At 44.5% G+C, this 17,926-nt stretch overlaps 1 protein-coding gene across 1 annotated transcript in view; it reads right to left on the reverse strand.

Moving 5' to 3' along the window:
• Positions 1-770: 770 nt before the first annotated feature.
• Positions 771-17,926, reverse strand: part of LOC129824859 (sine oculis-binding protein homolog B-like) — a 28,310-nt gene continuing 11,154 nt past the window's right edge. The window contains exons 5-7 of the mRNA XM_055884389.1: positions 13,858-13,959; positions 11,097-13,160; positions 771-3,792 (exon numbers count right to left, since the gene is read on the reverse strand). Coding sequence (XP_055740364.1) covers positions 11,106-13,160; positions 13,858-13,959 — 2,157 coding nt within the window. The 3' untranslated portion in view covers positions 771-3,792; positions 11,097-11,105. The remainder of the gene's footprint in view (positions 3,793-11,096; positions 13,161-13,857; positions 13,960-17,926) is intronic.

Consider the following 17,926-nt stretch of genomic DNA (forward strand, 5'->3'; position numbering starts at 1 on the left):
GCTAGGTGTCACTACAGACATCCTGGTTTGAATCCAGGCTGTATCACAACCAGCTGTGATTGGACACAATCGACCCGGCGTCGTCCGGGATTGGCCGGTGTAGGCCGTCATTGTAAATAAGAATTTGTTCTTTACTGACTTGCCTAGTTAAATAAAAATAAAAATACCATTTAAATCATCATTATATCGGCCTCTAAAATCATTGATAGGTAGCCCCATCAACTTATGACATCATTAGGCCTAACTGTTCAAGTAAATACATTCACATTATTTTGAAAGAATATCTGTCAAATAATTTGCATACAGGGAGGCACCAGGAAATCTGGTCACAATGCAGACACAGTGGACTGATCCCAGACACATTTAAATATCACGTGTAGACGCAACAAACCTTGATCAGATAGTGATCGGATCATGTTAATCCAATCCCGAAACCACATGTAAGCGCAAGGTGTAAATGAGTCTTCTCTTTATCGCTCCATCTCTGTCTCTGTGTATTAATATAAAATACTGACACCAACATCATAAGAGAGGCATTAGGTCAAATGTGTTACATTTGAACAACTTCATTAACTGAGTGACTAGGATGCCATTTGGGAAACAACCAAGGTATGGCAGAGAGAATGTCATCCAGCCTACATCCGGATGTTATGTTTCAGTCAATAGTTTTGACTTTGGTTGCTATACTTGGACCATTTTACATTGAAAGTATATTTTTTGTGGTATACAAAGTAAAAGACGACATCAGACTTGAATAACACATGAGGATGTTACTGTCAGAATAGCCTTTATTCACTTTACAAACAGGTCTTCACCAATGAGCTCCCAGTTTATCATATTCATTTACATAAAAAACGATCTGAATTGTCAATTATACAGTACCCTATATGTTCAACAAGTGTCCACAGAGTCCACAATATATAGGTTTCAGACAACTTTACATTTTTATCTTCCCAAACTGATACTGGCCAGAAATGGTAGGTATTGGTAGATGTGCAATATACTATGGCAGTTTTTTGTTGACTTTTTGGCCGCTAAGGAATGGCTAGGGGACTACTGCAGGATATGCCAGGCATTAGTATAGAGTGACACCACTGCTGAGTCATAATAGTTTGTGACACAGTCCCCTGGGCATGGACTAAGATGACAATGATTCTATAGGCACGACCTAAGGTAAGCCTGTTGACTGGAATGAGCTTGTTGTCACCGCGGCTACACATACGCTGATTGGGCATGTGCTCTTTGGAATGCAGTTCTGAGATGGCAGAGGTGTATGTGTGTATGTGTGTGTGTGTGTGTGTGTGTGTGTGTGTGGGGGGGGGGTTGTGACAATGTTCTATTTTGGCTATGGGATGGCAACAGGTGATCTGTGGCAGGATCGATGAATAGATCGAGCCATTGCTGAAATTGGCATGAAAAAGACAGGCTTGTATTGGTACTAAATGTATGGTTGTTTACTGAATGAAGGTGAATTAATACATGTCTGTGTTAATGAAAATAGCCTATCTATTTACCGAAGGTATTGGAGACGGCTAGTTATGTATATAAAAAAGAGGCAGCTGCTACAGGTAAGGTAACTTCCAAAATAAAAGATACCAGAACATAAAGTGTCTTAATAGGCCATTGGGACACCACAAACCAGAACAGCTTCAATGTGCTTTGGCGTATATTCTACAAGTGTCTGGAACTCTATTGGAGGGATGTGACACCATTCTTCCACAAAAAAAAAATATTTTGTTTTGTGTTTTGTCTCAGGCGCCGCTCCAGAATCTCCCATACGTGTTTAATTGGCTTGAGATCTGGTGACTGAGACGGCCATGGCATTATGGCTTACATCGTTTTCATGCTCATTAAACCCCTTATTGACAATTCGTGACCTGTGGATGGGGGCATTGTCATCCTATGGGGGCATAGCCATGGCAGCCAAAATAACGGCTTGCCCATTATTTTTTATATATGACCCTAAGCATGATGGGATGGTAATTGCATAATTAACTCAGGAACCACACGTGTGGAACCACCTGCATTCAATTTACTTTGTATCCCTCATTTACTCAAGTGTTTCCATTATTTTGGCAGGTACCTGTATGTTCCAAAAGCGACACTGCACTCTACTGGACAAATTCTAACAAAACATTTGGAAACTGGTTAGAATTTGCAAAATACAGCATAATAATCATCATCAAAATAAAAAATCAATAAAGCACTTTTTGAAGATCTATAGAGGCATCATTCATAAGTTAATATAAAGTCAAAGTCTATGTATAGCAAAAACTAAAAGTGAATTCTCACAATGTGATGATGAGTGTTGGCAAGGCCTCAAGATGATGATGCTCCCACTGGAGCGTTTGCTACGCTGATCCCAGATCTGTTTGTACTGTTTGGCATGCCAATGACTAGAAGAGTTGGCAAGACAGAACAAATAGATCTGGGACCAGGCATATAGTTAGTATCTCATCAAACTGTAATACTGATAGCTGCATTTTGCAGCCTTTCACGGTTCAAAATAATACCATGGCTGGTAACATGACTACCTACGTTGTTGTTCGAAACCCACCAAAAGGGGCCCACTGCACATTATCTGAGTAAGGTAAGGAGCATCAACAGAGGGAGTGGGTTTGGAAACTCAAAATATCTACTTCTATGGCCGTGTTTACACAGGCTGCCCAATTATTGGCAAAAGATCTGATCTGATTGGTCAAAAGACCAATTGGTGGTAAAAAAAAAGGATCATAAATGGTATGCCTGTGACAATAAGTCCCATGACTGAGTCAGTGTTATAAATCACTGCATGTGTGATGGTTTGAAACCCAGGTCTCCTGCACATCACAAGACCGTGTTAGCCCTTTGAGCCAAAGCCTTGGCATTCATTTTGGGGACAAGTCTTCAAGTCTCAGGCAAGTCAAAACTTCCCTTGCCAACTCAGCTATATCAGTAGATTGATATATGGGACTTGCGCCCTCTCTCTTTCATTAACATATGACATTGTTTACAGTTCATATGTTCCCCTTTTTCATTGCTCCAGGAGATACCATCCCTCCTTAAAATAGTTCAGACAAATACCAGAGGATAAATTCTTGAACTGAAATTGTGTACCCTCATCCCTCGTGTGACGATATAAGAGGGAAAGAGGAAGTTATCGAGCAATTGGTGTAAGAAGTTGCACTTCAGGACTGGTGTGTGTACTGTATACTGCAATTGGGCAGGGGTTACAGGGTGGAGAGGAGAGGAGAGAAGGAGAGGGGGGTACACACATATTCCTGGCCCTCAATCAGACCAAAAAATAGACACTCCTCCTGAAGCCTGAGCCCCCGTCGGCCAGGTAACCCAAAACCCGAGTAGGGGAGTTAGCGTGGGATATGGGGGAGAGGAACAATGTGGCTCTTTGTGTGGAGCTAGGCAGAGAAAACAAACCGTTTCCCCAGGAAAGAGATCAGGTTCAGGCTCCATCTGAGAAGACCACACAAGGCTGATGATTGGAGCCTAGTAGCCTACCGTCTAGTGTAGAGCCACTGAATAGGGTTGAGGAGTGGGCTCTGATAGGCTCATGGAGTATGGCAGAGATCAAAGAAGGAGGTATCTCTGAAGTCCAAAGATGCTGTGAATATACTGGAAGTCCACATCTTGGGCTGCTTCCCCCATTGGACTGCTTGCTTGATTGGCACCTCGTGGTCAGAAGAAGGGCGGGGCCAATCTCCCTGGTGGCTGACTGATTGGCTGAAGAATGGATTGGAGAGAGGGCGTTGGTTCTGGTGATGTCCATAAGAGGGCAGGGCACTGGATCTGGTACCGCTGTACAGTGTAAAACAGTAAAGCAGTTCATCACATACAGAGAGAGAGAGCGAGAGACAGAGAAAGAGAGAGAGCGAGAGAAAGAAATAAAAGGAGAGAGAGAGGGAAGAGAGAGACACGGAGAGGGAGAGAGTGAAAGAGAGACAGAGAGAAAAAGAGAGAGCGAAACAAAGGGGGATGAGAGAGAGAGAAAGAGATTTGAATTGTATTTCCATTTACATCTATACCATAGTCTTAGATCTGCCTTCCTATTCTGTCAATCCTCCCTTCCTTAATCCACCCACTCAACATAAACACTGTGAGAATGAGGCTTTTAGATATGTCAACACCCAGATAACTGTCACATAGGTTATTATCAAACCAAGAACATCTGTGCTGAACACACACTCACACATGCACAGACGGATGCACACACACACACACACACACACACACACACACACACACACACACACACACACACACACACACACACACACACACACACACACACACACACACACACACACACACACACACACACACACACACACACACACACACACACACACACACACACACACACCAGGGGCCAAGAAGCCATGGCTCTGTACTCTCTAACTCTCTATTCCCCTTGTCCCTCTCTGTTTAAGTTTCAAACGCTCTGCAAATACCCATGTGGAGGGATCTAGTTACACGTGGCAATAAAATAGCCCAAATAAAGGCATTGAAAACTGAGACGAAGCCGGGCTATTTCCTGAGGTGAAATCCTCCAGTTGGCCTGTTGATTTTGTCAGAGCTAAAAGACTTAAAAGTTTTTTAAAAGAAACTTTTAGTAGCGAACACAATGGAAGTGGACAGCCATATTAACCTCTGCACTGAGAGTTACTAAGCTAAAGTCAGCCGACTGTGAACGCAGACCGGGTCCCATTACACATAAGCGCTCGCGACATATGCAAACACACACACGTTACTATACACACCCTCAGCACACACATATACTGTATACACACGCTCACACATACGTGCGCGCACACACACACACATGTTTGTTTTACTATCCTTTTGGGGACCCAAAAAACTATTCCCATTCAATATCCTGTTTTTCCTAACCTTAATCCTTAACAACCTAACCCTAACCTTAACCCTTAACTCCTAACCAGTGCTTAACTGGTAAATTTGGAGGTGCCGGAACAAAAAGTTAGCGCGAGAGGGGGGTGACCTGGGGAGCTTTGAGGTACCGGAACACATGAGAAAGAAAAAATATTCTTTATAATAAAGTATTCCATGCATATCATCACATTTCCACTGTGACATAGAGCAATATAGTAGAGGCACTTACAGAAGTTCCACACATGGGAAACATTTTTTCTAGCCTAGGGTCCGGGAAATGTTTGGCCTTGTATAAACGCATTTCATTCAATTCTACGTCATTTTACATTACTGGAGAATTTGGCAAAATATTTTTCTATGCAGCGTTTGTAACAGATGTAAATCGCACTCTCCTTGCGTTGTGTTTTGTCCATATAAATCACATCAGCCAGTGTTCCCAGTTGAGCATCATTTATTTCTGTTGCTGTTGTTAAATAGGAAACAGCACGTTAGTTGTGCAGGGCTTAACGGTATTGATGGCTGTCGATGGCAAAATCCCTTGCATCACATTTTCATACTGGGAAGACCTGACGTTCGCGATCTCCCCCTATCTGCAAGCGGGGCCAATCACAACACGCCTTATTGTCATCAGCGTTGAACTAACCAATAAGAATGCTTGAACATTAAATACACCTTTCTTTAGAGGCAAGTGGAAACATAACCAACTCTGTTACACCTTCAAAACAACTCGGAACTGAGAACTGGGAAATATTCAACTTCCGACTTCAGTGCGTTCAAGACAACTGTAAAATTCGGAAAATAATTTGCTCCGACTGGGAAAATTAGTTTTGAATGGTCTTCCAACTCGGAATTCCAAGTGGGAAACTCTGGCCTCTTTCTAGAGCTCCGACTTTCCGACCTGAAGATTACTGACGTCATGATTCGACCTCGTCTTTTTCAGTTCCCAGTGTTCTTGAAAGCACTATAATACTGCACAAATTATTGAAATAACAGGCTACTTTGGCACTGACTTACTGATAATCTGAGATCAATAAAAACGACCTTATCTTGAATCCATCAGTAGCCTAGGCCTAGGTGTGTGGAGACATATTGTATGCTACAATATGAGGAGGAAATTATAGTCCTAAAAAGGCTTTCCAGTTTCACTTACTCACCCAATGACGCACAGCTCACTTGCTGGTGATGGCATATGCTCTAGTGCCTAAAGCTCCCCCCTCTCTCTCCCTTGTTCAACAATATTTGGATGTTGATAAAATATTTTGGCAGGCTACAGCTGGTTATATTCTTCTTTTCAGCAGGAGCCATGTGCTTTACAACCTGGGTTTTACTGCGATTGTAGACTATTTAAAATATTGTGAAAGGCCAGTTTTGTCTGCGTGCTGTTTGTTCACTGACAGATTTGCCACACGTTCCCAACTGTAGGCTATGCCTTGTTATTGGGCTACACTCCCCAGCTAGGCTATTTTAAAAGAAGCTATTTATCCTCTCTGGCTAAATTTGAGGCGTTCTCATGGTGTAGCAGTGGCGTGTATTCATGGATGCCAAGGGAAGCTAGGCTTCCCTGAAAAATGGACCAATAAAAAAAACTATATAAATAAAATAATTGACATTTTGTCTTTCGGTGTTTCATAATTTTACTTACTTTTACGTATCTCACAGGAGTAAGCAACCGAGTGTGTGAAACAGCGCCCCTCTGTCACTCTACGTGTATCTCTACGTATCTATCTGATTCTGTCTGGTTCACTGTCTGGTTCTGTTGTCGCCCGTAGCATTGAAGGCAAGGGAAGCCAGCGAGCATCTGGCCTCCCTTGATAAAAAAAAGTATAAAAAATGTGGCAATCAGCGTCGAACTAAACTGAGCCAGCTTAACTGTAAATGGTCCGGCGCAACAAAAAAGTGTTACGGGAAGCCAGCCGTGATTTTGGAGCATATGGTATTGACAGAAAAACTTGAATTGTTGCATCTCATTGTGTTCTTGTCTTCCGGTGGCTAGCTAGCTAGCTAAAATTGGCCCTTTCCTAAATTAACTATGGATGGAGATAGAGATTTGGACATGAGGTTTTACTTAATTCTCCGTACTGACCAATGATTATAATGGCTATTCTGATCCAACCATTAATTCATACATTGTTGTGCCACTGGCCTGAGAAGATGGAAGTTCAATATGTAGCTAAATGTTGAAGGCTAATTTTAACTAAGGTTGCCAATGAATGGAAGTTAGGCTAGCGAACAAGCATTTTAGCCAGGTAACCTAGGACAACAAATACAAGCGTGTACTGTATGCCAGAGTGACAGACCGTTTCGTCAACATGAATGGATGACATTGTTGTTTCTCCACAAGTAGGGTGAGTCAAAATGTTTATCTACTTGCACGAACGAGCACGCGCACGCACGCACGCACGCACACACACACACACGAAGAAATCAGAACCATGAAAAGCCACGTCATATTTAGCTGATGTTGATTGGACTAAATCGTTTTTGGTATCTTTTAGTTTTCACTGTATTAGACAAAAGAAGAGGTGATTTGATGATGTTGAAATGTTGAAGTTGAAATGGTGCTGGAATAGTGGAGGCAGCTCCTGTTTTCTTTGTGACTTGTGGTAACTCTCCGTGGCTCTAAATCAATATTTGTTTAGTGGTCTTAAAATGCCAGAAACATTAACTTGACTTGGCCATGCTGTAGGCAATCTAACTGTCTGTTACTGTACATGCCATATGCTTTGTGGACTTCACTGGACAGAGGTTGCTATCTGGTGATAAAACAAAGGTGTGGTTGAATTTATTCTGCCACTGTGTCTTCTTATTGTCTGGGCCTTTAGGCCTCTATATCACGGTCGCAAGGCATATGAATTAACAGGTTATAGAACAAATAACCCAATTATCACATCACATAGGTTGTAATATAGCTTTTTTGGGGGGGGGGGGGGGGGGTGTAGTGTGGTGTAGTAGTTATTTCATTTATTTATGAACAGACAGCAGTAACTCTATAACTTTGGCAAATTTATATCAATTTATCAGGCTCCTCCAGAACCCTTTCCTCTATAAGGAAATAAATTATAAAGTGCAATGCTGGAGAGAAGAGAGCTGCAGGCTCTATTAGAGCAGAGAGAGGGGGAGCGATCATAGAAAGTGATCATAGAATGAATCTCATTCTAGTTCTGTGATAGACAATTATTCTTCATGCCACAAGATGTACCAGATCCAGCCAAATAGGTTACGGTTCAAATTAAGCACTGGTCCTAACCCTAACTCCTAACCTTAGTTGTAACCCTAACCCTAATTGTCAATCTAACCTAACCACTAAGCATAAAATGGTATATTTTCTTGTGGGGACTGGGGAAACTTCCACTTGTCCGAATTTTCCTTGTTTTACTCTCCTTGTGAGGACTTGTGGTCCCCAATAAGATAGTAAAACCAAAAACACAAACACAAACACACACACAGGCTCCCCTTACACAGAACACCAAGCAATAAATCCGCCTGCGCAACGCTGGCAACACTCTGTGATTTCCATGTGTATTGGTTACTAAGGGGACCGGTGGACCACGTGAAACCACAACAAATGACAAAGGGTGAAGCGGGGACCTCTCTGAAAGAGGATGGTTTAATATTTCTGGCACATGGCTTTTGGGAATATACGATAAACAGTTATTGGGTTATGTGTCGCTCTCTGCCAATAGCCATCTTTTTCACTTTCAGACACAATTATTAAGATGACCCTTGACCTTTTGAGGTTTTCGAAATGGGAGGGGAGAAGCGAGGAAGTAGAGGTAACTGGAAATCAAAACCTTCTCTGTCATCATGTGTACATTAAGCCCAGGATGTAAAACGGAAAGATAAGCACATAATCACACAGCTCTGCGTGGCAAAAGAACCATTTGAATGAACAATTAGAAAAGGGTAAACTGGAGACGGATCTGATTTGTCGAAAGTAAGGAGGGTTCCAATCTGATTGGTCGTTAGGGTTTTGAATGTACTTTATGTCTTCCATAGAACATCTGGTTGGCAGGAAGAAGCTGTGAAGTGAGAGAAGGGAATAAGAGAGGAGAGGAAAGGAAAAGAGAGAGGAGAGATAGTAGAGAAATGGAGAGAAGAGAAAGAGAGGAGAGGAGAGAAAAGGGGAGAGAAGGTGTAGAAGAGGAGAGGACGGGAGTGTAGAAAGAGAGGATAAGAAAGAATAGGGGAGATGAGGAGAGAAGAGAACGCCAATAAACACTACTAAATGAGACTAGAAGAGATGATTGCACACCACTAAACTCCTACATGGGAGTGAGACCGAGCAACGGCGCCAGGGCCAGTATTGCATGTCAGTGTCGTTGTGACACACGTAACCGGATCATTCCGGTTCTGCTGCTCAGTTTTCTAATGAAGCCCCAGAGCTCTATCACTGAGGACTGGCTCTCATTTTCACAGCACACACACACACACACACACACACACACACACACACACACACACACACACACACACACACACACACACACACACACACACACACACACACACACACACACACACACACACACACACACACACACATAGGCTCTCATATTCACAGCGCCTTCGAGTCTGCTGATCGCCACCGTCTCCAAGGTAACGCCAGAAAGAGGGCTGGATTGGAAGAGTGGTGGTTCATGGGAGAAAAGAATATCACACAGTGTGGAACTTTGGCAGTACCCAATCCTTTGGGTGAGCTGCTCGATCACCCTTGATCAATCGACCTCACCCACGGACACTGTGATTAATGGGGGCTGAGCTAGAGCGGTGTTTGTGAGACAAGGGTGGATCCCGAAGGGACTTGGGCCGGGTCTCTTTACAAAAATGTCCGCCGACTCTGAAAGGTTTGAGCTACAAACTATTCAAATAAAGCTGAGATTCTCACAAACACGCACATGTAACATGTGCTGCTCTATGACACTCGATGACTCTCACAAGCTACACAAGAGTCACTAGAAAGTAAGTGGTTCTTCCATATAGAAGATCATAGGAAATCCCAGCACAGTGTCTATAATACTATAAGCTCACATATTTTCTGTCACAAACTCCACACAGTTGTCACTGACTAGTAGGATGTTCATTTCCCACTGAGCAAACCATTTCTGTACTTACAGCATTCATATAAATTCATTTCTCTCAGGTTTTTGCTTTGGCGGACCTTGTTTTTTTAAATTTCATTTGTCAAACAAACTGTTTTCTGTTCTACTTGTAGCCCTGGTTGTCCTGAAAAGAAAATGGTGAAACAATTAATTGTGAGGCTAAATATAAAGGCTGAACAATCAGATAAATTAAAAGCCAATTTTTTTCTGGGGTCTCGGGACTGATAGGGTTAATGAGTGCTTGTTTCCTTTGAAATGTGGTTTGTTTGAACAGACTAAAATGAATAGCTTTCTATGAGTTCAAAAAACATTGCATGTTACCTCCACCCTGGTGGTGCAGTGGTCTAATACCGTGAGTAAAGTAAGAGAAGAGCATAGGCTTTAATCTCACTGATGCCGTGCTACAATAAAAGTTCTGATCAGAACCTCTCTGCAACCTAAACATGTACACAGAACAGGTGAAACTTTCTCAGAATGTCTTAAAAACCTTCTGTTTTACTGGTCAGGAAGTGTATGGCTTTGGAACCAAATGTGCTAGCTCGGTTCTCAAAATGTATTTGAATCAACCATGTTTGATTAGAGCTTGCCGGGTGCAATGGAGCCAATTGGATATTCCCAAAAGCACACACACGCGCGCACACACACTGTTACACAATATGCGCATGGCCACGAAACAGAAGGGCGCCAAAGAGAGAGAATCCCAGTAACTTGGCACTCCCCACAGCTCTAGGATTACAGCTAGGCCAGGCGAAGGAGCAGAGAAGAGAGACAGAGAGAGTCACTTTGAAAAGAGGTCACCTCACCATGCAGGGCCTGTTACAGTGACAATGCTTTGTTTGGATGTTGGACTGTTTTATATGGGGATCTGTCAGGGCACGCGAGTGTGTGTGTGTGTGTGTTTGATTGTTGGTGATAGATATAAACAGTTAATTGTATACCTTCTTCTAAGGTTATTTCATCTATATGGAAGTTCCTTCATATAATCTTCACCTGTATTACGTCTTTCTCATTCAGAGTCCTCTAGGTATCCTAACATCTCCATGACCCCCCCCCCCCAAAAAAAATAACATATGTTACAGTGCCCCAAAAGCCTGTGTAACAAGCAACACCCACCTCTCTCTTCTACTTGTTCTGATCTCTGATGCGGAGGCACCGTCTCTTCTGAGCAGGCTCCATGTCCCCAGGTCCAGCCACACGCGGTGGGCTCCAGAGGGCGCCCTTGTCCCTGAGCTTGGGCAGAAGGAGTGTGGTGTGGGTGGTGGCTGGGGAACTGCCCGTCCTGGTGGGTGTAGGGGTGGGGTTGGGCAGGGCATAGGCGTGGTCCTCATCGAGGATGTGGGGGTCTTTAGGGTTGCCACTGGGCGAGGGCTCCTCTGATTGGCTGATGGGGAGGGGAGGGAACTGTCCCTGGTCCCTCCCCTGGACCTGGCCATTGGAGCAGCTGTTCTCTTTGACCGCCTCCAGCTCGCTGAGGACAGAGTCAGGGCCAAGGAGCGTGGCCTCTCTCTGGGACTGGGAGGAGTCTGGGCTGGGAGCAGGGTCGGGGGATGATGACGTAGTCGTTCGGTTAGGGATGTCTGGGGACATCGGGGGGGAGGAGGAGGTGGCGGCATCACAGGGAGGGCTGCGGCATCCCCCTCTGGTCATTGGTGGAGTGTGCGAGGGGAGTTGTGTGTTTGGGCTCTGGGGGAAGGAAATGTCGTGCAGGGGAAGGGGGGACTGGGATGGTGGAGCGGTGGGTTTGATAACGTCATGGTGGTGGTTGTGGTGGTCCACTCTGGTATCCACTACCCTGGTGCTTTGCCCCGCTCTGGACTCCTGTTTACACGACATGTCCACCATTTCGTGGGGGTTGAGCTCCAGCTTGACCGGGGTCCTCTGGAGCACTCTATGAATGAGCTGTCTCTCTGGCTGCTGCTGCTGGCCCAGCTTAAAGTCTAACAGTGCCTCAATCACTGAGGTGGAAGAAGGGGAAGCATCGTAGCAAGCCCTGGGGGAGGACGCTGCACTGTGGGGGGTTGACATGGGCGACGGAGCCTGCCTCTCAGTTTTAACCCAATCTGTGATATCCCTTTTAGGGTGGTCGGAGGGCGACGGGAGACCCTGGTTGGTGGTTCTACTTAATCTGTTTGGCACAGAGCTCCCGGACGAGGGCAGTTTGACACCACTGGAGCATCTCCTCTCCATCCCATCTGGCACTGGCTGGATAACCCCACTGGGGGAGATCCCTTGGGGGTCTGAGGGGGGAGCCTTAGGGGAAATGGGTATGGGGATAGGGATGGGGATGGGGATGGGGACGGGGATGGGTACAATAATGGGGTAGGGAACCAGGACCATGGGCTGAGGGAAGAAGGGGCCTAGGGACGGCCATCTCCCGAAGTTCATCATAGGGGGCATGGGCACAGGGCCACGGGGCCCCATCATTGGGGGGGAGTGCAGGCCGGGGAAGTAGGCCCCCGGGTATGGGTGCATTCTAGGTGGGTTCATGGAGGAGGCCGAGGGGGGCTGGAGGTGGGGGTGGTGGGGGGAGTGAGGGGTGGCCCGGTTGATGGGGCTGGAAGGGGGGCCAGGGTGGCACCTGTGGGGATTGGCGAGGGGGCTCGTCAGGCCTTGGGCGTGGAGGGGGGGCCGGATGAAGGGCAGCGGGATCTGAGGAATTGCCTGGTGGTGCTGGTGGTGCTCCATGGGGGGGTGAGGAGGAGGAGGGTGGACGGGGTGGTGGTTTGCCACCTCTGGGGGTGGCAACGGGGGCAGGACATGTCTCTCCAGGTGTCTCAGCCCAGAGACGGGGACCTTGGAGGACGAGGACGACGCCTCAGATGGTGACACAGTCCTTGACGCCGCTGTACTGTGGATCGGCATGGACCCTTTGGGTGACCTGGTCCTCCCCCGAACGACCCCCGCGCCATTGTTCCACGATTCGGGAGTCAGCAGTTTCTGGTTCTGACCCCCTCCGCTGGACTCAGTTCTCCCATCCTGGGTGGGTCTTCCTGGGCCTGGGCTGGAGCTGGTGAGAGCTGCCCTGGCCTCTCTGTAGAACACGTCCATCTTGTACTGGTTCAAGCACTTGCTACTGCAGAACTGGAGCCGTTCTGCGCCTGCGCCGAAGTCCAGGTACTCTTTGGTGTGGCGGACGTGTTTGCACCAGTCGCACACCTGCGGTACAGGCGAGAGTGACTGTGGAGAATTACTAAAGTGCCACGTGAAAAGGGAAAACCAATTATTTGAATGTGGAATGTACTGTATAACATTATTTGAATAGAGTGGTTTTGTTTATCCATCTCAAAATTCCTAAAAGGCTCTTAATTGTTTCCGCACAAAAACATTTAATCAGTCTATAATGGACAAGAAGTGACTTCAACATTTGGGATGAATTCTCCATGTAAGGCAATCTTCCCTTTTTAGCATTATGTGTAATATATTCTAAACACGAGAGATGAATTTGCATGGGGAATTGGTCCCAAAATGCTAATGTGGCTACTTGTTGGCTATGACTACTTTAACAAAACCTAATGTGGATTGCAGCCTCTCCTTGTCCATAGCCTATTTTAAGGTAACAAATATCTATATATGGAAAACAGCTGAACTATCAATTTAAGGGGTGGTTTCCCAGTCACAGATTAAGCCTACTCCTATATCATAAGGTGAATGCACCAATTTGTAAGTCGCTCTGGATAAGAACGTCTGCTAAATGACTTAAATGTAAATGTAAATTCTAAGGCTTAATCTGTGTCCTGGATACTGCCCCTAAGTGTTTTGAAGTAGCGGTATACCTCTTAAAGACAAACATGCTTCACTTCATTAGTACACTTTGAGCAAAAACATTTTGAGTAACTTTAGTATTTCCATGATGTGGATTGTGTTCTGTTCTTACTCTGGCCCCACCGCTGTTCATCTTCATCACCAGACGGGGTGAGTCGTCGGCATGGGTGTGTTGGGGGGACTGCTCACCTCCGTTGAGATCCTCATCCCGGGCCTGACGGACGGGGGCAAAGCCACATCATTATACACTTATAACAAACTATCAAGAGCTCGGTCATGTTCTTCGGCAACAAACAAACAAACAAACGGACTGATTTGTCAAATAAGAAACACTCTTGTTGTTTTTGATCTCCGTTGCGAAATGTTTTAAAACGTTGTGAACACGTCCCAGGATTGAGTTAAAGTTGTTTTAGAGTACAGCCTGGATTCAGCTGAACCCCTATGGGATTTAAGCACCAAGCTTTGATGAGGTAGCATTTGCTTTAAGTCATCATGGATGGCTCTCGTGGTCATTAAAGCAAACTTACATAACCAATTCCAAAATAAACACTGCAAGATTCGCCTCGTCATAGGGGTTCAATGTAACAGAGTACGTTGACCTGTGGGCTTTGAGGTCACTGAAACAAAGGGAGCGTTTTGGAAAGTCTTGACAAGATAAAGTAGATGACAAACATAAAACCCTTATATTATTGTCAATGGTCCGGCTGTATTAATATTGGACATTCCTCCCGATTCATGTAAGCTGATCCTTTGTGGATCTGCAAGCAGTGAGCACCCCCCTTCACTGTGACCCACTGAGTCGTGTTGAGTTACGAAACATGAGGCAGCTGCAGGTAAGGTATGCGCTGAAAGTGGATACCTTGCCCTTAGGCCCCCTGCCCTTCCTCAGTGAGACAAGCAGGGACAAGCCAATGGCCACAGTTCCATCCCCACCTCCACCAACCCAAAAAATGGAGGGGTTTGTTGCAGCCTGGTAGGTAGGCAGCATACAATTCCCTCTTTTCCCCCTGTCAGTTGTTGTGTGACTATAACCTAGCGCTGCATAAACAACAGAAATGTTGAATGGGGATAGCCTTGCCTGACACCCCCATGCCTCTAAGAGGGGGTATCAATGTCTTGGATGTAGGGTGAAAAATGGTGGTAATGTGTATGGGAGAGAAGTGGTGTATGGACACTCCTCCCCTGTCCTCCTGAACCAAGCCGCATTTATGACTGGCCCTTTCTCCATTAAGGCGAAACTGATACCAAGGGCTTTATTGAATCCGTATCGCAGAAGTTCAGCATTGCAGCATGACTGAAATTTAAAGGCAATGTTCACAAGTTAGCTGAGACTGCATTCCTGGTAAACGATGCATACGAAAATGACCTTTACATTTCTATCACCCAATCGGTAATGCTTCAGCGATACAGATTGAATAGAGCCCTAACTGTCCTCTGCGAACTTTGACCCCTTCCCACGCTCCAAACACTGGCCTGTCTATTAGAAACCAGCATGTGTGTGGGTCTGTGTGTATTTTCTTTGTATTTTATTAGTATCCCCATTAGCTGTTGCGAAAGCAGCAGCTACTCTTCCTGCGGTCCACACAAAACATGAAACATGACATAACACAGAACATTAATGGACAAGAACAGCTCAAACACAGAACTACATCAATTAAAAAAATGGATGAATACATATGAATACATACACACAAACTAGCTTTGTCAACTATGGGAGAGGCGTTGTGCCGTGAGGTGTTGCTTTATTTGTTTATGGAACCAGGTTTGCTGTTCATTTGAGCAATATGAGATGGGACAGTTCCATGCAATAATGTCTCTTATATGTATTTATTTAATTGAACCATATTTAACTAGGCAAGTCAGTTAAGACCAATTTTTTTTGTCACAATGATGGCCTACCCCGGGCAAACCCTCCCTTAACCCGGACGACGCTGGGCCAATTGTGCGCCACACTATGGGACTCCCGGTCACGGCCGGTTGTGACACAGCCCGGGATTGAACCAGGGTCTGTAGTGACACCTCCAGCACTGAGATGCAGTACCTTAGACGGCTACACCACTAGGATACAGTATATAATACTGTATGCTTTCTTAAATTTGTTCTGGATTTGGGGATTGTGAAAAGACCCCTGGTAGCATGTATGGTGGGGTAAGCGTGTGTGTCAGAGCTGTGTGTAAGTTTACTATCCAAAGAATTTGGGATTTTCAACACATTAATGTTTCTTTTAAAAAGAAGTGATGCAGTCAGTCTCTCCTCAATTCTTAGCTAAGTGAGACTGGCATGCATAGTATTTATATCAGCCCTCTGATTACAATGAAGAGCAAGACGTGCTGCTCTGTTCTGGGCCAGATGCAGCTTAACCTTGCAGCACTCGACCACACGACTGGACAATAATCAAGATAAAACAAAACTAGAGCCTGCGGGACTTGCTTTCTGGAGTGTGGTGTCAAAAAATCTGAGCATATTTTTTTTATGGACAGAACTCTCCGCCTCTTTACAACCATTGAATCTATATATTTTGACCATGACAGTTTACAATATAAAGTAATTTAGTCTCCTCAACTTGTTCAACATCCACACCATTCATTGCCAGATTCAGCTGAGGTCTAGAACGTAGGGAATTACTTGTACCACATACAATGATCTTAGTTTTAGAGATGTTCAGGACCAGTTTATTATTGCCCACCCATTCCAAAACAGACTGCAACTCTTTGTTAATGGTTTCAGTGACTTCATTAGGTGTGGTTGCTGATGCGTATATGAACAGATCATCAGCATACATGGACACACATGCTTTGTTTAACCTCTCTTGGGTAAGGGGCAGTATTTTCACCTCTGGATGAAAGCGTGCCCAAAGTAAACTGCCTGTTACTCAGGCCCAGAAGCTAGGATATAATTGGTAGATTTGGATAGAAAACACTCTAAAGTTTCTAAAACTGTTAAAATAATGTCAGTGAGTATAACAGAACTGATATGGCAGGCGAAACCCCGAGAACAAACCATCCAGGGAAAAATAAATTGAGGTCATAGGATTTTCCAATGGGTTTCTATGGGATACCCTTATTATTAGGAACCTGGTTGCAGTTCCTATGGCTTCCACTAGATGTCAACAGTCTTTAGAAATTGTTCAATGTTTTTCTTTTGAGAAATGAAGAAGTTGTCCTATTCATTGTAAGTGTCACTCCAGGTGGACTCTACTGTTTTGGTGCACGTGAACTAGAGCGCGCTTAACGTTGTTTTTATCCGGTATTAGAAACAGTTTATTCCGTCTTAAATTTGATCGATTATTTATGTTTTAGGGTACCTGAGGTTGGATTAGGAACGTTGTTTGAGATGTTTGGACCAAGTTTACAGGTAACTTATTAGATACTTTGTAGGCATGTTGGGCGAGTTGAAACCGGTGTATTTCTGAATCAAACGTGCCAAATAAATTGACATTTTTGGGACATAAAGAAGGACATTATCGAACAAAGGACCATTTGTGATGTTTCTGGGACATTTTGGAGTGCCAACAGAAGAAGATCTTCAAAGGTAAGGCATTAATTATATCACTATTTCTGACTTTTGTGGCGCACCTGCCTGGTTGAAATAGGATTTTCATGTGTTTGTATGCGGGGCGCTGTCCTCAGATAATTACATGGTTTGCTTTCGCCATAAAGCCTTTTTGAAATCTGATAGCAGCTGGATTAACAAGAAGTTAAGCTTTATTTTGATGTATAACGCATATATTTTCAAGAATGTTACATATTTGAATTTGGTATTTTTGGAATTTCGCGCTCTGCAATTTCACCGGATGTTGGCCAGGTGGGACGTTACTGTCCCACCTGCCCATAAGAAGTTAATGCCAGTGGCAGGTCATTGGTAAAAATAGAAAAGAGTAGAGGGCTTAGGGGGCAGCCCTGCGGTACACCACACGTTACATGTTTGACATTAGAGAAGCTTCCATTAAAGAAAGCCCTCTAAGTTATATTAGAAAGCTCTGAATCCATGATATGGCAGAGGTTGAAAAGCCATAACACATATGTTTTCTCAATAACAGGTTATGGTAAATAATATCAAAGGCTGCACTGATATTTAACAGTACAGCTCCCACAATCTTCTTATTACCAATTTCTTTCAACCAATCATCAGTCATTTGTGTCAGTGCAGTACATGTTAAGTGCCCTTCTATATAAGCATGC

The sequence above is a fragment of the Salvelinus fontinalis genome, chromosome 27 (assembly GCF_029448725.1).
Source record: "Salvelinus fontinalis isolate EN_2023a chromosome 27, ASM2944872v1, whole genome shotgun sequence".
In the NCBI taxonomy this organism is placed as follows: Eukaryota; Metazoa; Chordata; class Actinopteri; order Salmoniformes; family Salmonidae; genus Salvelinus; species Salvelinus fontinalis.